The sequence below is a fragment of the Furipterus horrens genome, unplaced genomic scaffold, assembly GCF_987537825.1.
Source record: "Furipterus horrens unplaced genomic scaffold, mFurHor1.1.pri manual_scaffold_8, whole genome shotgun sequence".
Lineage (NCBI taxonomy): Eukaryota > Metazoa > Chordata > Mammalia > Chiroptera > Furipteridae > Furipterus > Furipterus horrens.
Window position 1 is genome coordinate 99,906,839 of NW_028327178.1, and position 23,347 is coordinate 99,930,185.

At 48.8% G+C, this 23,347-nt stretch overlaps 1 protein-coding gene across 1 annotated transcript; it reads left to right on the top strand.

The window, feature by feature from the left end:
- The first annotated feature begins 2,141 nt into the window (after window positions 1-2,141).
- PABPC1L (poly(A) binding protein cytoplasmic 1 like) lies at window positions 2,142-22,176 on the top strand. The gene is made up of 15 exons (XM_090286455.1): window positions 2,142-2,388; window positions 4,302-4,495; window positions 6,937-7,052; window positions 8,408-8,547; window positions 8,711-8,805; window positions 11,528-11,665; window positions 11,961-12,056; window positions 16,108-16,374; window positions 17,112-17,196; window positions 17,834-17,962; window positions 18,576-18,682; window positions 19,726-19,819; window positions 21,084-21,214; window positions 21,555-21,628; window positions 21,990-22,176. Exons 1-15 carry the CDS (start codon window positions 2,196-2,198, stop codon window positions 22,015-22,017), a joined length of 1,887 nt encoding a protein of 628 aa, XP_090142581.1. The 5' UTR covers window positions 2,142-2,195; the 3' UTR covers window positions 22,018-22,176.
- Window positions 22,177-23,347: the final 1,171 nt, after the last annotated feature.

Here is a 23,347-nt window from a genome sequence, read left to right on the forward strand (position 1 = left end):
ATTCATGCACTGATGAAAACAAAGAAAAAAGAAAAAAAATCCCTTTCTAGCCGAACAAAAATGTGCAGTTAAATACTTGGCGCTTGAAAATGCAGTAGTGAATGTGGAACGAGCCTGTCTGTATATCTGGTAGCTCTTGCTTTGTTTTTCCTTACCAGTATTCCGCCTCACGTTTGCTTCTGTGATGGTTATATTACTTAGCAAGCACACCTGTGGTTGTGAAAATAGTATAGCAAAAAAGAAAAATCCCCAGTTATTGATGTACTAGATTTGTGTATGTCTTTTAAACAGTTCTAGTTTCCACCTTACACGGAATCATCAGGAAACGTGTAAAAATTCAAAAGTGAAATAAAAAATTTTATCAGTTAGTTGCCTGTGAATTGGTGTGTGGCACTATGTCTATCCCTACCAGAATTAGCTAACTTTTTAATTAATTTTTAGAGAGGGAGAGAAACATCAATGTGTGGTTTTCTCTCATGCATCCCCAACTGGGGGACCTGTCCTGCAACCCGGGCATGGGCCCTGACTGGGAATCAAACTGGTGACCCTTTGGTTCTTCACAGGCTAACGCTCAATCCGCTGAGCCACACCAGCCAGGGCAGCTAACTTTTTTGATCATACTTATTTTGGGCTCTTACTCTTTTCTTTAAAAGGCAGCAACAGCTTTATGTCATCCTTTGGAACTAGAAGTCAGGGTGTTAAGGGAAAGGAATTATTAACACAGAACCTATCCACCTTCCATTCCACAGACTGGGTCTTGGGTCTGGGGTCTTTGGGGGCTTCTAAGATTCAGTTCAGCCAGTGGATTTTGCATCACATTCAAGTCCCCCCCTTTCTTTATTTTTTGAAAATATTCTGTTTTATTGATTTTTAGAGGAAAGAAGAGAAACATTGATTCATTGTTCAACTTATTTATGCATTCATTGTTTGAGTCTGGTATGTGCCCTGACGGATCGAACATGCAACCTGGGCTTTATCCGGGGACATAACACACTAGTACCCAGCTAGCGCGCCCCCCACCCCAGATGTAACCCAGACAGTAAGATGTTACATAAGCCCTGGTCATCTCGAAAGTAAATACCAGTCACTGTCATCTGTCCCAACACTTTATGGTAGCCAACAGCACTGTTTCCTCAAGGGATTTCCCCCTTTTTAAAAATGTTCACTCTCCCGCAAGGAGGAAAGAAATCCGGACGGTACTTTTTAGTGCAAGATTAGAATTGGCGCTTTCTTGCTACTGTAGCCTGGGCGGCCAGACTAGCTCCTTGCAAAACCACGCCCAACCAAAGGTCAGTGGGAACCTACCTGCTTTATTGCAGCAGGGAAATCTGGCGAGCACTGCCCCACAGTAGATCGGAATTCTTAAGACATGAACCCACACTACAGATTGAAGCTGCAACTCGTATGGACAGAGGGGTCTTGCTGCTCAGCTTGGGACCACCGCCCTGTTAGGCCCCCACTGTTCCCACAGAGGCTGCGTTACAAGTAACGAACCTACCTGGTGGTGTGCAGGTGGAATGGAGTCTTAAGAAGTGGGCAGGGAATATCCCAGGAAAAGGTCTTGACAATGTAAGAGCCAGTGTCAAGGAAGGCTTTAGTGGTTTCACATTCCCACTTGGAGCCTTCAAGTTCCAGGTCACAAAGCCGGTTGCAGAAGCGTGGAATTACATGGGGGCTGTCGAGAAAGACTTCTTTCAGGTGGCTAAGTACACCCCTTTGAAACTGACCAGGCATCTGGCTTCAAATTCTCGGTCAGGCAAACACACAGATTGTTTGGTCTTTAATTTCTGCGAAGAGGGAGTTTGCAGAGAAGGGAAGGGCCCAGAAAGGCAATGACATTGAGCATTAGAACTCGGCCTCGGGCCCTGCTCGAGGGCTCAGCACCGCGTCTCCACGGCCGCACCCCAGGTCAGGAGCGACGGGCTCTCCCCGCCTCCGGAGGCGGAGCCAGAGGTGCCGCCCACCTGAGGCTTCTAGAACGTTGAGGGGGTCCCAGGTGGGGAGCTAAGAAGGGAGGAGCCCCGAGCGCAGCCGATTGGCGCGCGGGGCGCCGGGGGGTGGTAAAGGGAGAGGCGGCCATTCTCGGGAGTGAGAGTCCCGTGCCTGCTCTGTGCGCCCGCCGCAACCGAGGCTCCCGCCCGGGTGACACGCGCGGGGCCGCGCTGGCCGGCTCCTCGTTTCCCCCGCCGCCCGCCATGAACGCCGGCGTCGTGGGCCTCCCGCTCGCCTCGCTCTACGTGGGCGACCTGCATCCAGACGTGACCGAGGCCATGCTCTACGAGAAGTTCTCTCCCGCCGGGCCCATCCTGTCCACCCGCGTGTGCCGCGACGTGACCACCCGCCGCTCGCTGGGCTATGCCTACATCAACTTCCAGCAGCCGGCCGACGGTGAGCCCCGGGGGCGGGGGACAGACAGACGGACCGACCAACAGCATCCCGGCTATCCGCTCTTTCATCCCTTCTGCATCTTCAGTTTTGCAGCCAGGGAAACAAGCCCAGAGAGGCCCCTGAGGCAGGAACTAGCAATTAGTGTGCGCCTACTGTGTGTTTTACTGGCGCTCCATTTTGCGGAGGGGAGGTATTAAGGCTGAGTGAAAACAGCCAAGGGCTTTGGGGCCAGGCCGACCTGGGATTACAAAGCCAGCAGCTGTGTGACATTGAGCAAATGACTCAACCGTTCTGAGCTTCAGTTACCTGTCTGAAGAGGGGGATGGGACCTGCCTAATCGAGTGGTTGGGAAGCGGAGAAAATTCAAAGCACCTGGTGAGAACGCTGTGGGAGGCGACACAGATGACGAGTGGGGAAGTCAGGAGAGCCAGGCCTGGGGCTCGGCCTCTGCTGGCAGCGTAACAGGAGGTGTGCACCGGGCGCCTCCCTCTTGGGCGAGCCCTGAAAAGCCACCTCCACTCTAGGCTCCACAGCCGGTTTCTCAGAGCTCATAGGATTGGGTTAGAGCTCTCCTGATGGATATGTCCACACCGGTAAAAGTTTCAAGGCTAAGAGCACCGCGTTTTGCTCGAATTCTACCACTAGGGTGTGAGCTTGAGCAAGAGTTCACTGGGCACTTCATCTGTGGAATGGGGCTAAGGCTTGTTCCCCGGCAGCGGGGAAGGAGAACTGTGTCTTATGAAATATCTCTTGTAATTGTAAGGGCTCAGTAAGTGGTAACCTGCGAAAAACAATAGTAACTGTATCGTTCACGTGTTAAGACGCCAGAAACAACCCAAAAAGGCCCTGCCTGGCCAAGTCCAAAAGAGAGCGCCCTTTCCCTAGTCTCCTGTGTGGATGGGGAGGCTCCCTGCGCTGGAGATTTGCTGGGGTGGTTCGGCCTGTGTCCCAACAGGTGACGGGTGACTGAGCTGGATTCCAGGGGGACTTACCCTTTGCTCTGCTTTCCCCACCCACTGCCATTTCCATCTTCCTCCAAGCCTTGCATGACCTGACCTTTTGGCCAGACTTCCTAGACTGCAAAGCTGAGCTCCAGAGAGGAGGGATTTGCCTCTGGGTATTCATCAGCAGGACTAGATGGAAAAAAACTAGACTTCTTGAAATGTGCTCCACTGAATTCTTCACAGTTCTTCTCTATGCCTCTGAAAGTAGAGGAATCCTTGAAGCAGGGGGACAGCATATTACCTGGGAAGGGGACAGGCCATAGCAGGAGGATGGGCGTAGGCTGCCGTGTTCAGACACATTGCCATTTGCCAACCGCCTGTTTTGTGCTGGGTGCAAAGGACAAGGCACCTTGCATACCTTATTTAATATTCAGCCCGTCCAGCAGCATGGAGGTAGGTGGGATCATCTCCCTTTGTTAAGTGTGAAAGGATGGTTAATATCATCATCATGCCGGCTCAGAGAGGTGATGTTTGCCTCCCCCAAAACCCTGCTACTGGGGATCTTATCTCAACTCTGCTGCTCAGCACCTCTGAGCTTTAATTTCCTTAAAATGCTGCCACCGTTGGTCCCAAGAGCCCTTCCTTACATTTTCATCTGCTCTGTGTGCTTTAGAGACCACAGTAGACCTGGCTTTGCAGCTGATCTTTCCCCTTTCTGAGCCTGTTTTCCCTTCTGTAAAATGGGGGTAGGAATCCATGCTCACATGGCTACATGAGGGGTTTGAATGAGATCCTAAAAGTTGAGGAATGACGTACATTTTTCGTTCTTATCCCTCCTGAGCCTTCAGGCCCTTCTTTCCAGTGCCTGCCTCTTTTTGCGGGGGAGGGGAGAGGGCTCCCAGTTAAGCACCTGAGGGCTCAGAAAGAAAGTCTCCTTAACTTGTTCCTTTTTCTCCTCCTCCTGTCCAGCGGAGAGGGCACTGGATACAATGAACTTTGAAGTGATCAAAGGCCGGCCCATCCGCATCATGTGGTCCCAGCGAGACCCAGGACTTCGCAAGTCAGGTGTGGGCAACGTCTTCATCAAGAACCTGGAGGAGTCCATTGACAACAAGGCCTTATATGACACCTTCTCCACCTTTGGGAACATCCTCTCTTGTAAAGTGGGTATGCCTCTTGGGAGGGGGTGGTCTGTGTCAGGTACCTGTGTGGGAGAGGGATTCCAGGCAGCACCTCACTGTGCAGTATATGAGGTCTTTTCAGTTAAGCGCCAGGTTCAGCAAGTACCTGAATGGTGGTGGTCCTTGCAGTTCCATCTTCATACACCTACCAGAGGCCCCTGTGTTTCGATCTGCTCTTGCTGTGTAACCACCCCAAAGCTTAGTGACTGTCAACAACCATTATTTGGCTTATAATTCTGCAGTTGGAGATTTGGGCTGAGTTCAGCTGGGTAGATCTTTTGGTCTTGGCTGGGCTCCTTCCTGTGCCCATGGGGAATGGGATAGCTCTGCTTCTCCACAGTGGTTGGCTGTCAGCGGGGACATTTCAGCTCTCCTCCCCGTGGTCTTTCATCCTCCAGCAGCCTGGCCTAGGCTGTCCTCATGGTGGTGACGGTGGGAGCTCACCAGGCCCTTTGAGATCTAAGCTTGGAATTGGCACACACTCATTTCCACTGCACTTTATTTGCCAAAACAAGTCACAGGACCAGGTCCAATTCAGAGTGAGAGGACAGTAGAAACTATAGGACAAAGGGTGTGGATACAGCGAGGCCATAGTAGTCAATAGCCAGAACTTGTTTTTAAGATTTCTCTTCTAATAGAATGGAAGTTCCATAAGAGTAGCAAACTTGTTTGTATTCACCTTTGTATCCCAGTACCTAGAATAAGATGTGACACCTAGTAGATACTCAATAAAGGTTTATTTGCATTTCCCCCAATCAGGCAGCTGGGCCTTAGAGGTTTTGAAATCCTGAAAGTGTTCTTATGGCAACTATAACAAGATAAATATGCGATGCCCTTAGCAGGTGCTTGGCCTGAAGCGGGAACCCAGTCAACGTGACTGAATCTGAATGGAAAAGCTGGCACTTGAGTTGAAGGTGGGGGACCCTGTTTGGGACTAGAAGTGGAGGGAGCAGATGTTAAGCTTGGATTTGGAAGCAAGACTAGTTCACAGCCAACTGAAGAGCCTCAAATGCCAAATTGATTTAGTTCTGTAGGAGCTACTGGAGTGAGACGCCAATGGGACATTGTCACAGTTACATTTTAGAAAAAGAGTTCCAGTGGTCAGCATGGAAGCCGGGGTGGTTGTCTAGGCACAAAATGCCACTTAGCTGAGCTGGGGCACTGGCTGCAGAGGTGGGTGGAGCCAGGGACACTTGAAATGGGCATTAGTGGTCTTAGTGCAAATTCAACCAGAGTGATGGGGACTACATGACCTGAAGACTTTTTCTGTTCTCAGACTTTGTCCTAATTTGAATCAGGAGGCTTACAAAGTGGAGATAGAATGTTTGTAGACCTTTTACAAAATTAAAACAAGTTTGTTGTTGAAACAGTGCATGTATTGGTAAAGTTAAAAATTTAGAAAGGAATAAAGTGAAAAAGAAGGCTCCATCCTCTTCAACCGTAGTCCCCAGAAATAATTGTTCTTAACAGTTTTGTGTGTTTCTGTTTAAAATTTCCCCATGTGTAGATGCACTTTAACCCAACAGGGCTCAATTTTTTTTTTTTTTCTTCACTTAATGATATACCCTCCAGATCGCTCTGTGTCAGCTACATAATCTACCAGTTCTCTTTAGCTGCACACATATAGTCAACCAGTATCAATGTCCTATAACTTACTTAACCAGTCTCCTTGATGGATACTCAGATTGTTTCTAATTTTCTGTTAGAAACAAGGATACAGGGCCCTGCCTGGGTAGCTCAGTTGGTAAGAGCATCGTCCCTATATGCCAAGGCTGCAGGTTCAATCCCTGGTCAGGGCACATACAAGAAGCAACCAGTGAATGCATGAATAAGTGGAAGAACAAATCGGTGTCTCTCTTTCTCCCTTCTTCTGGCTCTAAAGTAAATAAATGAGTAAATAGGTACAATTTAATATTAAAATATTAAAGAAAGAAACAAGGATGCAAGAATAGGAAGATAATTAAAAATTTCTCACCCTGGCTGGCTCAGTGGACTGAGCACCGGGCTGCAAACCAAAGGGTTGCCAGTTTGATTCCTAGTCGGGGCACATGTCTGGGTTGCGGGCTGGGTCCCCATCTGGAGGCACACAAGATGCAACCACACATTAATGTTTCTCTCCCTCACTTTTTGCTCCCTTCCCCCCTCTCTAGAAATAAATAAAATCTTTTAACAGCATTGTGGTATAGAAGACCTGTATTTAATTTGAGAGCTCTATTCCTCCTTACTGTGTGATCTTAAGCAAGTGGGTCAACCTCTCTGAGCTTTAGTTTCCCATCTCTAAAATGGAGCTGTTGTGTGTGACATAGGATTGTCTTTCACAGGCACAAAGCAAGCACTCAAGACATTAATTGTTATCATCCTGCCATTCTTTTCTACCTGAACTCTGTTGGATGCTCTCCTTGTCCTTGTTCTCTCTGGCCCAGGTGGTGTGTGATGATCATGGCTCCCGAGGCTTTGGCTTTGTCCATTTTGAGACCCATGAAGCTGCACAGAAGGCCATCAGCACCATGAATGGGATGCTGCTGAATGACCGCAAAGTGTGAGTGGCAGGCATGGGGGTGGGTTGAAGCTGAATGGACAGAATCCTGGCACCACCAACTGGGGACCCATGCTACCCACCACCATCTAATAGGCACGAGGCACTGAGCAGCAGCCGGTATTCTTCCTGTCAGTGTGACCTCGGAAGAATGGCTCGATCTCTCAGGGTCTCCCTTTCCTCAAGGAAAAATGGGGCTGCTGGTATGCTGAGAGGATTGTTCCAAGTAGTAAATGAAGTGATGATTCTGAAGTTCAAGCAGGAACAGCTCATCGCCAGATCATCAACGGCCATTAGCGTGCTTGTGAATTTTTTTCTTAAGCCTCTTGTGTCATTTCATGGGGTTTTTGGATGGGAGAGAAAGTAGGCATGTTCTTGGCCGGCTTTCATCCATTTCAGTTTGGCCTCATCCCCACTTCACAGATGGAAACATTGAGGTGCAGGTGCTGGAGAGAATTTTTCTCTGGTGGTACCTCTCCCCCATTTTTGCTTCTGCCCATCTGGTGGCTCAGCCCCTGCCCAGTGCTGTGGAGTGAGGGAGGCTTTGAGCTGGGAGCTGCACTGAGCCGTTCTGTCCTGGTTTTTTCAGTGGAGGCTCCTGTCAATGAAACTGAACAATGGCGGGCTTTTCCCAGAAGGATGTTGTCTTCGTTAGCCAGTTTGTCCAAGGCTACCTTTGCCACCCAGTTTTCTCCAATGTTGAGTGCCAGCTATGACTTTTTTGTGCTAAATGTGCTGTAGAAACCATCAAATTTTCTTACGCTTTTTTCCTTAATCTATGACACTTTCTTAGATGCATTGACATGAACTTGGATATTATAGTTCTTAAAATTAATATCGTTTTTAAGTGACTCCAGTTCCCCCATAGCAATGCAGGCGTGGATTGTGTCTGGTTCTCCCACTGCTGTTCCCCGGCGTACCCAGGACATGGTAAATGAATGAGCCCGTCCCTGTGGTGTGAGTTTGATCCCCAGTTTTACAGGGATGAACACTGAGGCTTGGAAAGATTATAGAACTTGCCATGGCTAGGCAACTGCAGAGCGAGGATTCAAATGTGACTCTCAAATTCACGTTCTTACCTCCTGTACATGCAGCTGCCTGGGGCGTCTGGTAGGAGTTCCTTGTGCATTTGCCACAAGAATTATGTCTTCTTAACCTTAGGCTGGCACATAGAATCTTGGCTATGGAAGGTGGTTGGGCCTTGGATATATTCCATCTAAACAATGCTGCCCTGCCCAGTCTTCTGACGAGGGAATCAGAGGTCTGGAGGCTGGTAGCAATTGAGCCCAATGACCCAGGCTTGCTGGGTGCTGGTGGCTAATGGCTGGCAGCTGCCTACCCTGTCGGTGTGTCCACAGCTTCGTTGGCCACTTCAAGTCCCGACAGGAGCGGGAGGCTGAGCTGGGGGCTCAGACCATGAAGTTCACCAATATCTACGTGAAGAACCTCCATGTGGACATGGACGAGCAGGGCCTGGTGGAGCTATTCTCCCAGTTTGGTGGGTGTGGTTCCCAAAGGAGTTTGGGGTCACTTTCTCTTCTGCTCCGTGGTCAGGCTGGGAAGAGGGGCCCTGCTGGGGCTTCCCGAACACTTGTGGGAGGAAAAGGAGAACACCTTGGGGTTCCCCACACTCCCCTTTGAGCCAGGTCGGGTCTTCCCAGGGAAGATGCAGAGTGTGAAGGTGATGAGGAACGACAGCGGCCACTCCCGAGGCTTTGGCTTTGTCAACTTTGAAAAGCATGAGGAAGCCCAGAAGGTAGGAGCCTGGCTTCTCATGGCCCTGTTTCATGGAGGTGCTGAGCCAGGACTAGGAAGGAGGGAGATCAGGAACAGAGGGCTCCAGCTGCCTGTGGAAGAAAAGGAAGTCCCTCCCCAGCCCTGGCCACTTGAGTCAGGGCCCTTCCCGCCTGTGCTGAAGGCAAAAGGCTTAAGTGTCTTTTGGTGACTTCCAAGCCATGAGGCTGGCTTACTTTCACAGATCCTTGCTGCACAGAAGGTGGAAGGGGCCTTTGAGAGAGCCTCTACCCTCTTCTTGAATTGATGGTGGGCTTGAGGCCAGGGAGGGGAAGTGCTATGCTATTTCTTGCTTCCATGTTATTTGCAAATGCTGTTTTCTCACAATACTTTCCTTTTCTAGTCTTAAAAAAAAAAAGATTTATTGATTGATTTTAGAGAAAGAGAGGAAGGAAAAGAGAAAGAAACATTCATCTGTTGCTCCACTTATTTATGCATTCATTGGTTGCTTCTTGTACGTGCCCTGACAGGGGATCGAACCCATGACCTTGGTGCATTGGGGCTACGTTCCAACCAACTGAGCCACCCAGCCAGGGCATTCCTTTTCCTACTCTTTGGACCAGTGCTATCTAATAGAAATGTAACATGAGCCACATGTGCAATTTAAAATTTTCCAAGACATAAAAAAATAAAATTTCCAGTAGCCACATTAAAAAGGGCAAAAAGGGAAACTGTGAAACTAATTTCAGTAATACATTTTATTCAACATATTTAAATTATGACCACTTTAATTAGTATTTATTATAAAAATTGAGGTTTTTTTTTTTTTTTTTTTACATTCCCTTTTATTGTACTTAATTCTTTGAAATCTAGTCCTTACAGCATAATTCAGACCAGCCATATTTCAAATGCTTAGTAGTCGCAGGTCGTTGGTGACTACCATATTAGCGTAACTTCAGACTGTTTAGTGCCTGTCCTTTGGGTCTCGGCCTGTCCTTTGGGTCTCGGCCTATACTTTTCTTCCTTCAGGAAGCCGCCTCTTCCTGTCTTCACTTACTTGAGATTTCATGTGTCTGTCTCTATCATTAGCACAGGTTTCCATGTGTAGGACTGAGGGTAGGGGCTGGGTCTTGTTTCACTGTTAAGTCTCTAGTATTGTCCCTGCCAGTAGATACCAGGTACATATTTGCTGAATGAATAAATGGTACATGGTCACACAGTGACAAAGCTGGAATAACGGATGTTATATTTGGCCTGCCACCACAAAGCTCTTTCTATGGCTGCTGCCCCTTTAAGATCACTGGGCATGGAAGAGCCCAGCTCCTGGTGGATTCTGGCTGGAGACCTGGATCCTGGTACCATCTCAATAGCAGCCACTTCTCACTGAGCACTTAGATTAGGCCAGGCACTGTGCTAAGGGTTTTACATACATTTTCATCTCTACCCCCACTAATGTGGGCTCTCCTGTTACTAGGTTCTATAGGTTGTAGCTAGTAAGAATGATACCTGTGATTAGAACTACCTCCTTCTGACTATGAAGTTTTGTTCTTAAGTAAATGGCCCCAGCCCTGGCTGGTGTGGCTCAGTGGATTGAGCACCAGCCTGCAAACCAAAGGGTCGCCGGTTCGATTCCTAGTCAGAGCACATGCCTGGGTTGTGGGCCAGGTCGCCAGTTGGGGGCTTGCGAAAGACAACTGCACGTTGATTATTCCTCCCTACCACCCCCCTCTCTCTCTCTCAAAATAAATAAATAAAATCTTTTTTTTTTTTTTAAGTAAATGGCTCCTTTGAAAGATAACTTCTTGTGAGTTCTTGGACAAGTCCCGCCCCCTCTCTAGGTTTTGGTTTCCCCAACTGTAACATGAATGACTAGTGGAAGTAGATGGATGAAGCTGCAGGGGTCCATTAACTCCAAGGTCTTAGATACTTTGGTAATGACCTTGTAAGACTGGCATACAACTGGCAGTTCTTGGGTCCACAACATATATTTGCATATTTAGGCAGGAGAGCAAAAGTCATTATGTGAAAGTATTTACTAGTAAACCAACCACTTAAGAAGTCAGTTCCCTTCAACATTTCTCTTTATTAACACCATTATCTAACCCTCACTATGGAGTCGGTGCACACATGGGACTGCCTTTTGCTGATCTGGGGGGATAAGTCAATGCAAATTCAATTTAGTGTAAATGGATAGCAGAGAGGAGGTGCACATGTCACAGAAGATGGAGGATTTCATGTAATCAAAGCCACTGACAAGTTAGGCCAGTTAACAGAAGAAAAGAAAAATCAGGAAGGGATGAGACACAAATGTTTCCAGAACTCAAATTCCCAATTAGCAAAAGGATTCTTTGTGCTGTGAAATCCAACATGAAGAAAAGGATATTGATTATGTTATCATGTCATTTTGAAAGAATTATGCTTGCTGCTTTGTTAAAAAATCAATGTGTAGTTAGAAACTAATTGTCAAATATGGGAAGCTTTGCAAATTTCAATTTCCCTCTTTAAAATAGAGTCAAAAGCAAGTTTTTCTAAAAATCTAATTGACTGAAATTTTGCCCCATTTTTTAAAAAAGTGGACGGCCTTTATCCTGGTACTAATTATTTTCAGCTAACAAGATCGGCCTGCCTGGCTGGCAGGCGGCCCACTCCAGACCAAGGAGGTAGGAGTGGATGGAGACCAAGGCTAAGGCCAGGGCCTCATCTGCGTGATTACCATGCACTCTCGCTCCGTCTTCTCCGCACAGGCTGTGATGGACATGAACGGGAAGGAGGTGAGTGGGCGGCTGCTCTACGTGGGCCGGGCCCAGAAGCGGATGGAGCGGCAGAATGAGCTTAAGCGAAGGTTCGAGCAGATGAATCAGGACCGGCTGAACCGTTGCCAGGTAAGGGTCAGCCTCCTGGTGGCAGCTGCTTCTATGTGTGGAGGGTCCCGCATGTGACTCCTTCCTCTGGCAATCCCACTTCTGGGAGCTTGGCTTTAGGAATTGTGGGAGCTCCAGCTTCGAGGTGGTGGCATGCTGAGTGGTGGCGTGCATGGGTGCTGTACGAGCCTGCAAACAGGAGGCTTAGTGGCCAGGGCTTCCCCTGCCTACGCACCCCCCCTCCCCCACCTCCCCTAAGCAATTGGGAGCGTGGAGGGGAACGCCTGTCTAGCTAGCAGTAACCCTTCCCTTCCAGGGCGTGAACCTGTATGTGAAGAACCTGGATGACTCCATTGATAATGAGAAGCTGAGGAAAGAGTTCTCTCCCTATGGAGTGATCACCAGTGCCAAGGTGAGGGCTGTGGGCACCTACAGGGGACAGAGAGCCTTCCCCTTGCATCCTCTCACTGCCCACACACCCCTCCTTCCTCCCATGGCTTCCAGGGAGTTGGTGCTGAGCCACACCTTTTGAATTTGGGGCTATGTCTGACCCCATTGGAGCTTGTTGTTCATCTGTAGCCTTATCCGGGTTGGAGGGGAAGAGGGTAGAAACACAGCTGGTTTTATTGGGGCTCACTGTCACCTTCGTTCACTCAACAAGCATTTATTGAGAGCCTACTGTATGCCAGGTTCCAGAAATGCATGTCTGAGCATTTCCGTTGACTTTTGATGTCCGGCCTTGGCCAGTGACATACCCCTTCTGGGCCTCAATTTCTCCATCTGAAAAATAGAAGGGTTGGGCTACATCATTCTTGATTTATTCTCCCCATTTATTAAGTCCTCTTAGTACCTGAGGTGTGACAATTGGCTGTCATACTCAGTAGTTCTGTGACCTTGAGCAGATATCTTCTGAGCCTCGTCTTATGGATGAAGGACTTGGGCTTGCTGGGTGGTTCTCAACCCTTACTTCTCACTAAAATCCCCTAGGGAGCTCTTAAGTAAAGACACCTGAGTCAGAGAAATTGCATATAGATCTCTGAGGGTAAGGACTGGTATTTTATTTTTAAAAGCTCCCCAGATGATTTTAAGAAGGCCTAGTGTTCTTTCATTTCATAGTTGAGCACCTGATGTTTTAACAGTCCTTGTGGAAAGCATACAGGAATAAATCCTTGTCCTTGAGTAGCTTATAGTATAGTGGGGAAGTCACATGCATCACTAACTGAAATCTGTTCTAAGGCATGTGTTGGGTGAGGGGTAAGTATTGGAGGCAGGGCTGCAGTAGCTCAGTGAAACAGGAAGGAGGACTTCCTGTAAGAAGCAGCAGTGGCAGCAGTGTTTGACTTGGCTGTGAGGAGGTAGGGAGCTGCAGGTGGGAATGAGGAACTTTTTCCAAAGAGATCTGTGTGGATAATGGGTTGGGGACCTGCACAGGTATTGTGATGGCTATGTTCTTAGGAAGTGGTATAGAAGTTCTTTTGCCTGTTAAATCAAATTTTAAATGAACTTTATGGATCCTATTATTTGGGGAAGAGGTTCTAACAATTTTTGAGGTAAGGAGCTTTTGAAAAAAGTGACAGAGAGCTGTGGGACATGTAAATTAAGCAACAGGAAATTTGATTAAACATCATAAGAAGTTGTGTGCCCTTTCTTCCAGCAAATGCATATTTGGTTAGTATTGTGGTTGAAAGCTGGGATGTTAAAGTTAATCAGAACCAGATCTAAATCCCAGTCCTGCCATTCACTAGCTCTAGAACCTGAGGGAAGTGACTTTGCCTTTTGGACTCTGGTTGCCCATCTGTAAAATGGGAGCAACATTCTCTCTCTAGAGGTTTCCTGAGAGCTAAAGAACCTGCATATAGAGCACCTTGCCCACACTGAGTAGTGATGTCACGATCTAATTATTTACACACACTGCACATAATTTCAGGAGATTCACTCACCTCCTTGGGGACTGCTTGGATGAAGGGGATTGTAAAAATCTACATTGCTTAGAATTGAGGGACACCTATCTTGTTAATTGATTTTATATAAGTTTATATATATTTATATAATTTAGCATCTTTTATATAAATAGTTAGGAAAATTAAATGAGTTAATGTATATAAAGTGCTTACAACACTACTGAGTCATAGTAAGCTTTGCATAAGTGTTGTAGTAATTTTATTAGTTATTTTTACTATTTAACATAAGTTTTTATTAACTTGTTAGGACAATATTTTTGTGCCAAGAAGATTTGGCTGTCTGATGAGTCCTATGGACCCCTTCTGAGAATAATTTTAAATGCATAAAGGAAAATTCATAGAATTACAAAAAAAAATTATATTGGAATAAGGTGACGACAGTATGTGCAGCTTTATTTTTTTAATTTTTTAAAAATTTTATTGTTTATTCTCATCCAAGGACATGCTTATTGATTTTAGAGAGAAGGGAAGGGCGGGAGAGAGAGAGAGGGAGAGAAACATCATTTGAGAGAGGAACACTGACCCATTGCCTCTTGTACACGCCCCGACCAGGACCAAACCCACAGCCTCGGCATGTGCCCTGAGCAGGCCTTGAATCTGAGGCCTTTCAGTTTATAGGACAGCGCCCAACGAACTGGGCCACACTGGCCAGGGCTGTGCTTCTTTATTAATGCATCAGACTGTAAGATCTAGTGCAGTAGCAGTTGGCATAAATGCTATTTTGAGACCAGCAATAATGAATGTGATATGAAAATATTTCCTTTTCCTGTCAAAAGTCACAAGTACAACTAATACTACTATTATTTTTGTTGTTGCCCACATTCAAAATAGAAGGAAATGCTAATGTGAAAATACAGGTGCCATTTTTTCCCCTTCCGAGTGTATAGACCCCCTGAATTCCATCCATTAACCTCCCTGTGGATCTGTGAACGCTCAGGTTCAGGCCTCTAGATTAGCAGGTAGCAAAGTACAGTTGGGAAACCTCTGATGTAGAGCGTGGGCTCTAATTTGAACATTATCTCAGTTCTATTGCTCATGGTGTGGGAGAGCCAGGCCAGTGTCTTGACCCTAAAACAGATTAAGAACCCTAAAATAAACGTGGATTGGATCCTGGAAGAGAAAAAGAATATTAGTAGTAAAACTAGTGAAATCCAAAGGAAATGTACAGTTTAGTTAATAGCATTGTGCCAATGTTGCCATGGTCATTTTGACAAATATACTGTGTTAACATTGAGGGCAAGCTGGGTGAATGGTACACAGCAACTACAGTGTATTTGCTATTTTTGAGACCTTTCTATAAATCTAAAGTTATTCAAAAATAAAAAGATTACTTTAATTAAAAGTCTAAGAACAAGTAAAGAAAAAAATTTTTTTAAAGAAAATTTAAAAAAGGTCTAAGAACCTCTTCCCCAGACTCTGAAAGACTTGGCTCAGGGCTTTATGGAGGTGACGGGGGTGTACCAGATTGTGCATTGGGTTGGAGTCCTAGCTGATGTATGTATGACCCACTGGCTGGGTGACCCTGGACAAGTCACTTTTTTTAAATGGTAAAAAGAATTTTTCTTCCTAGTAAAAAGAAAATTAACAGATTAAAGCACCAAAATTAGAAATTCAAGTTCTTTTATATTCCCTACAAATCTCTCTTTTTCTTTTTTTTATTTTTTATTTTTAAGATTTAAAGACTTCATTTTTAGAGAGAGCAGAAGGGAGGGAGACAGAGAGGGATTGGTTGCCTCTTGCACACACCCTACTGGGAACCTGGCCCACAACCCAGGCATGAGCCCTGACTGGGAATCGAACCAGCAACCTTTTGGTTCACAGGCTGGCACTCAATCCACTGAGCCATGCCAGCCAGGGTGAAATTTCACTCTTCACTGGAGTCTTTAGGAAATACAGTTGTTAAGAGCACCTTTTTAATGTCTGTAATTCACAGACGCAGTAGAGAATCGTAAGAGTAGTTGCATAAAACCCAGGAAGTAGTGGAAATGCAGATTGTTTCCATCACAACGACCTCACCTGAAAGGTGTAAGGCATGGCCCTGGCTGAAGCATCTGCCCTGGTCTTAGCTGTTCAACTAAGCCTAGGCGACCATCTCTTTGCATGAAAGCCCCGCTGTGATAGCGTCCCTTCACAGCCTACAAAATCTTTTTAGAAGGAAAATGTTGAGATAAAAACATTTTCTGAAATGCAGCTCTCCCCCCTGACTCTGGGGAGTGGTCTGTGTAACACGAGCAGCACCCTGGTAGACAGTGGCTGGTCTCAGACCTGTCGCTGTTGAGCCCACGTTCCGCCCCTATAAAGAGGGAGTTGCAGTGACAGAGGGAGAGTCAAGTATCTGGCATGCGGTGGCCCTCAGTAAATGCAAGGGTGACAGTACACCTTCGATAGCTGGTTTCTCGGGGACCAGCTCAGAGCCAGGCTGGGCCCCGGGCGAGGTGGGGGAACAGGCCCCTGGAGTCTTCCTTCACCTTCCCAGCAACCCTTGTCTTGTCTTGCTTTTAGGTGATGACAGAGGGTGGCCACAGCAAAGGGTTTGGCTTTGTGTGTTTTTCCTCTCCAGAAGAGGCAACGAAGGCCGTGACAGAGATGAACGGCTGCGTCCTCGGCACCAAGCCGCTGTACGTGGCGCTGGCCCAGCGCAAAGAGGAGCGGAAGGCCATCTTGACCAACCAGTACACGCAGCAGCACCTCTCCGTGCGGACCCCGGGCAGCCCCTTCCTGGGGTCCTTCCAGCAGCCCGCCACCTACTTCCTGCCCCCCGTGCCCCAGGTGAGGGCCCCACAGCCAGGCAGAGCAGGAGAGCTTCCCAGGCAGACATATGTTCCCAGCCTGCGTCTGTCAGAAACAGCAGGTCGTCTTAACCCCATGTCTAAAAGGGCTGATGGTGTCGCTGTCAAACAGTGCTTCCCAATCAGAGAGAGAGAGAGAGATCTGTGAATGTTGTGCTGAAAAAGATTCTTTGGCCAACTTAAATTTGGGAAATGTTACAGTCAACAAGGTTTCCTTACCACGTACATTGTTCTACCCTGATAGGCCTGCATGTGTTCTGACTTTTCAAAAGCGGCAGAGAGTAGGTAGTACACCCCCAATTTAAATGGTTGCTTTTGAGAGGTGCTAACATCTCTGAGGGGCATGGTTTGGGAAAGGAGCTCTTGTGACCTAGAGGAATCAGGAAGATGTTAGCCATTAAAGGCTACTAGAATGGGGACATTCCTGCTCCTTTTAGTGATTGCTGAAGCTGGCACAAGATTCAGTAGGACCTGTCACCATTTTATCCAGATTGTTGGGCTAGTCGCTCTGATAATAAGGGGCAAGGATTGAACTTGAGATCTTGCCCTTTAGGGTTGAGGGATAATGGACTTCCTGAAACAGGAAGCAGGCCTTCATCCCAGCTTTGTGGGTCTTCACTAACCAGCCTCCCTGAGGGGACAGTGGAGTTCCTGGGGTGGTGTCCCCGAGGGGATGCAGTTCTCACTTCCCCTGCTGAATCGTCTTCTCCCACACAGCCTCCAGCCCAGACTCTGTACTATGGCTCTGGCGCACCTGTCCAGCCTGCCCCCAGGTGGGTGGCCCAGCCACCCAGACCCTCCTGTGAGTGACACAGCCCCTTCCAGCCATGAGTGTGAACCACATGGGATAGTGTGCGACATAGTGGTTAAATAACACGAGCTTTGGGGTCACGCCTGGCTCTCTGTCACTTCCTAAGGTGTTAATTTGAGTAGTTAACTTTCTCTCTGAGCCTCAGTTTCCTCCTCTGAGTGTGGGCCTGAATGAGGTGTGTGGAGGCACCCAGCACAGCGCTGAGCCTTTCAAAGGCTCACGTTACCTTCAGTCAGCTCCAAAGGCTTGTCCGATCTGTGGCTGACAATTCTTGCAAAGCTGAGAAAATGAATTCCTTTGGCTGTGTTGCTGATGAATGGCCCTTCTCTAAGAGTGAAGTCCACCTGACTTGAAATTATCAGAGTGGGGGACGAAATTGTCATGACACCTTTGCCTCTTGGGGCTCTGGGGAGACGTGAGCTGGTCTGTAATAGCTAATTTCCACACCCCCTCCCTGGAGTTTTGGGTCTGCCTGAGGAGGTGAATTTACTCATCTTCCTGCTGTGAATGTTCTGGCTCCCCTTCCCCACCCTGGATCCGTCAGGGTGTGGTGTGCCACTCTGATTTGTAACGCCCCCCCCCCCCCTTCCCGCCAACCTTTCTCTCTCCATGCTCTCTGTACCACAAGCCCCCTACCCTCCAGCTGCCTCAATGGTCCAGCCACCAGCCAGGTCCCAGTGTCCCCCGCCCCACAGCAGCAGTGCCAGGAAGGCCTCCACCCAGGTGCCACACCACGTGCCCCACACCCAAAGAGTGGGTGAGTGTTGGCAGGGCCACGAGGAATGGGCCGGGGTGGGGGCTTGGTGCTGGGTTGGCACTATTGGGGATCAGCTTCCAAAGTGACCTTGGCATTCACTCTTTTGGAGAACAGGGCTGACTGTAGAGGCTGTGTAATGAGGGAGGGAGAAAGAGAGGGAGAGAAACATCTATGCGAGAGAGAAACCATGGATCAGTTGCCTCTCGCATGTGCCCAGGGACCGAACCTGCAACTTAGGCATGCGCCCTGACTGGGAATTGAACCTACGACCTTTCCTCTGCAGGATGACACCCAACCAACTGAGCCATGCTGGCCAGGGCTGGATTGCCTCATCTCTAAAATGGGGATGAGAACAGTTTTCCTGTTTTGTTGTGTGGGTCAATGGGATCATGCATGCAGGGGATTAGCACCAGATCTGAGCTCAGTGGGTTTACAGCAGCAGCTGTGAACAAGGGTGTAGATGTAGCCTATAGGCAAACACACGTGGCAGATGTTTGCACATCTGTGTGCTGGCACTGTACTCAGTGCTGGGGATTTTATGTAAATGCTCATCTGTAGGCTTTATGGCTTCAGGTTGGTGCCAGGCCCTAACATCCCTGCTTGTTTCTTACAGCCAACATTGGCACCCAGACCCCTGGACCCAGTGAGACAGGATGCTCTATGCCAAAGAGGCCTCTCCTTACACACAGATATTCCTCGGGAATGCCCAACACCTCTGGGGTAAGGCTGGCCCTGCTGCCCTCTTAGTCCAGGTCCCCGGGGCCTGGCTAGAACCTTGGCTAAGGCACTGGCCCTTTTCTTGGCTTGTAAAGTTTCATTTATTAATGTGTACAATCAAGAAGAGCTCACCCTTACTAACAGAAGGAGGAAAAGGGCCAGGATCACATTTTGTTTATTAGTCACAATTTGGATTTCCTTAGTGTTTATGTGTTGAGCGGCAAAGATGTGATTAATCTGCAAGACAAACTGCAAATATCTACTGTCATTAAGGGCTGTGTATTAATCTCCCTGCTACCCCTAAATGTCTCAAACTCAGCATTTTCATCTCCTGTCTAGAATTTTAGTATGTGTACTTCAAACCATCTCTTATAAAATGAACAAGAGTAGTCTTTAAACAGCAAAATGTGTAAATAAAATATTTAAAAAAATAAAATAAAAGCCCTGGCTCGTGTGACTCAGAGGATTGAGCACCAACCTGTGGACTAATAAGGTCGCCAGTTTGATTCCGGGTCAGGGCACATGCCTGGGTTGCAGGCCAGGTCCCCAGTTGGGGGTGTGTGAGAGGCAACTGATCGATGTACCTCTCACACATTGATGTTTCTCTCCCTCTCTTCCTCCCTTCCCCTCTCTCTAAAAATAAGTAAAATATTTTAAACAAAAACAAACAGCAAAATGCTTTTAAAGCTATTAAGATGGGGAAGGGTCAGAAGCATGTTGGAAATATAGCCATAAGAGCTACGTAATCGGAAGTGCTTCGTCTGGCATGAAGTGATCAGTAAGGTGCAGCTTCGTTTGGCAGTGTGCTTCGGAGGCCTCCAGAGGTTCCTCGCACTGTGGAAAACATCTGCATTAGAGTGGAACTTTGTCGTCTGGTCCACAGTGCCCTTGTTGGGGAGCCTGTCCCACCCGGCCGTCATACCTTGACCCCCACCCCCCTCTCCCAGAGCCTTCCTGGAGGCCTGTGCTCACCTGACAGGGTTAAGTGTGTCGAGGCCTTGCCTGTACGTGGTGGGTAAGGGATGTGTCCCTGGCACCATGTGCAGGTCCAGGAGCCTGCTGTGTGCGTCCCCGGACAGGAGCCCCTGACCGCGTCCACGCTGGCCGCAGCACCACTGCACAAGCAAAAGCAGCTGATCGGTGAGTGGCTGGTTCCCCTGCTCTGGAGCAGGAGGAGGGGGGCTGGGAGCTGGCTGGCCTGCTGGGAAACGCCCTGAGTGGAGGTCAGATGTGAGGACAAGACCCAGCTTTGCCGGGTGACCTTGCCTCTGTCATCTAGGCCTCGTTCTCCCATCTTACAATACTGGTCAGACCAGATGTTCCCAAGGTCTCTTCAGCTCTGTTGTTCTTGACTTTGACTTAGGCTGGGAGAGAGACCCCAGCCATAGGGAGATCAGGGGCCAGGAGGAGGAGTAAGAGTACGATGGCTGTGGTCTTGGGTTTCTGCTGAGACATGACCCATAAGGTGGGTGTTGTGGTTCCTCACACCTCCCCCGAATGGGAAGAAGCTGTCCTACATTTCATCAGCTTCCCAGGGGAGCTCGCTGCAGGGGGGCAGGAAATAAGTGAGTTGAGAAAATAAATGTTTCCACTGAACCCTGAATTCCTGTGCAATTCATCCCATGTCTATGACAGGCTCTGCTCAAGGGTGCAACTAACTTTTGAACAAACAAGCTTGCTGGTGGTGGTGGACAGTCTCTTTTCTTCAAGGCTTCCAAGACCTCCTGACCCTTCTCTGTAGCCACCCACTGCTATTACCCCACTGTTTCCTTAGCTCACGCGGGTTTTGCCACTTTACTACCCACACCTCAAAGATGACTACTCGGTGGGCTTAATGGAGGCAGAAGGCTCTGTAAGCAGTTCTTTGAAAACATCTTCATTTTCATCATGGGGAAGACCTTTCCCATTCCCACTCAAGGCACCCCAGAACCTCAGCCTGCTAGACCGTCCACACATGGCCAAAATGGGCTGACCACCAACACCAGGCCCTGTCCTAGAAGTATCTGATGGTGGAAAGTGAATTTACCTTGTGTGTTTGGCTCTCCATTCCCCCACCAAGATGTCAAGTTCAGCATTATATTCTGTCTCAATGTCCGTGTGTATACTTGGAACTGTTTCCTGCAGAATGAACAAGAGTAGTCTTTAAAAACCAAGCACCTTTGTGTCAGACCCTATGCAGCTACTTCATGTCTAATATCAAATATGATTCTGCAGACTGACCTCCAAAGCGGGGCTTGCTCATGCCCACCTTCCAGTTGGGAAAGAGGCTCCTGGTAACCAGGTTGAATGATGCAGCCTGGAAGGAGCAGTTCTGGGATAGCCACCCAAATGCCTTGCTGCTCCAGGGACGCTGGGATATCAGCCAGGTGCATGTTCATAAGCCATCAGAGGCTGTTCCATACAGGTGAGCGTCTCTACCCCCTCATCTACGATGTCCACACCCAGCTGGCTGGCAAGATCACGGGCATGCTGCTGGAGATCGACAACTCGGAGCTGCTGCTCATGCTGGAGTCTCCAGAGTCCCTCAATGCCAAGGTGGGCTGGGCCTGGGTGGCAGGGAGCCCTGAGCGCATGAGAGCTCGGGGCCAGGGTGTCTCCTAGATGAGCAAGCAGACTGCTGCTTGGACAGAGGAGGGCAATCGTCTTGCCAATACCTGCAGAATCTTGGAGTGGGACAGGTGATTCTCTGCTGCTCCATAGGCAGTGATCACCTGCCTTGAGAAGGTGACGGTGGGCTTCTGTCATGGGAGCTGGCCAGCAGCTGTCAGCCATCAGACTAGGGCTCTGCAGAAATGCTGTGGAGGGCAGGGGAGGTGCAGGCTCTCCTGGGACCCTGCCGGCGCAGCTGCCCAAAGCCCCTCCCGCTGTCCCGCAGGTAGAAGAGGCTTTGGCCGTGTTGCAGGCTCACCAGGCCACGGAGCAGATGAAAAGGAATGTGCCTGAAACCAGGTGGGTGGGTGGGTGAGGAACAGTGAGAGAAACAGCTGAGCTCAGAAATGGTCAAGCACGGGGCGGGGACTTCCACAAAGTCCCTGAGAATTATGTCATGTCACTGCTTTCTCTGAGGCCCCGAGACCGAATCTGGGAGCTGTGACTGGAATGGGTGTTGACTATCAAAGTGAAGGACGCATTCTTTTGCTAGCACTCCGCCTGGCCTCACTCCTCATAGGTTAGGCTTCCCCGGGGCACTGCCTGCCAGGCTCCGTTCCGCCTGCTCAAAGGCCTGGCCCGGCCCAGTCTCTGTTCTTAGTTGAAGACCCAGTGTCTGCCATACTTCAGAAACATTTTATTTTTACCCTTTCACCCCCAGAAAATGGAATCCTCACTCCCTTGGCTGACAGAACAGCGTTTCCTGCTCTTGGCTCTAAGACCCCGTGAACTGTAACTTATTTCCCAGCTGGGCTGTACCTGTACCCAAGCTCTATGTGGAATGAAGGCTGGTCCCCCAGCCAGTCCGTTACCTTTTCCTTTGTGCATTAAAAGTGTTGCAAACTGCAGTTTGTCTCCCAGGAGGCCTTCTTACGGGGGGGGGGGGGGGACGCAAGCAGAGCAAAGGGTGGGCTTGACTGGGTTGGGGCTTTGGCTCTAAGGAACAGAAATGCAAGTGAGTGAAGTACAGAGGGTGCAGGTGACAGCAGGACTGCCGGGAACTGAGCAGGGCCACCTGCAAGAGCCCCAAAGGAGCACCTGCCACCCACCAGCGCACAGTGGATGACTGCATGGCTGTCATCACACAGCACAGAGAAGTGACCTCAAGCTACAGGTGCCCGGGTCTGGGCGCCTGGCTTGAGCACCTGCAGTGTAGGTAACCAGCCTGGAGGCAGCAACTGCTTCTAGGCTCTGTGCCGAGGGATTGTGTAACATCAAGAACCCTTGTTGAAAAAAACTGCTTTAAGGCTACCTTTCCAGGTCCTGATTTTCCTCCCCTGCAGGGAGGACAAAGCCTCTATGTTTTCATTAGTAAATCGAGGTATTTGCCTTCTAGACCTTAAGAGCCAGTGACTGGATGTCAGCGCTAAACCTGCCTCAAATCAGGTCAAAGCCATGCCCGAATAAGGGGGGCAATGAGGGGACAGTTCCTGCTTTGAAATGGTAGCCTGGTCCTGGCATTTGCCTGAGACTCTACAACCTGCTTCAGCTCGCAGGTCTGTGATTGCTCAGACTCCCCCTTCGGAGGTCAGAAAGCAGCGTGCCAACAGCTGAATGCTGTGAGTGATGAGCGAAGGGACAAGGAAAGCCGTCTGCTCTGCTTTCTGGGGTCACCAAACTGCTACTCCATTAGGAGGAAAACAGTTGAGCTAGGACACAGGCTGGGAAAGGGGGGCAGACTCCAGTTCTGGCTGGATGGTAAAGAACTCTGCAGCCTCATCCGTACCATGTTTTATGAACTGGAGTGGCACTTTCTGGTCTGTGTTCACCCCATCCTCCCAACAAGGGCCTTTCCCCTCCCCCTCTTCACCAGCTAAACTTCCGTGTTAGAACTCAATTCAAGCTTACTTCCTCAGGGACCCCTTCCCTCCACGGGGTCAAATCTCCTCAGTTTGGGAGGGAAAGCATTGTGCGGTGACTCCTTTCAAGTGCGTAAGTTGGCCCTGACTTGGTGGTTCAGTGGATTGAGCCCTGGACTGCGAACAGAAGGGTCACTGGTTCGATTCCCGGTCTGGTTAC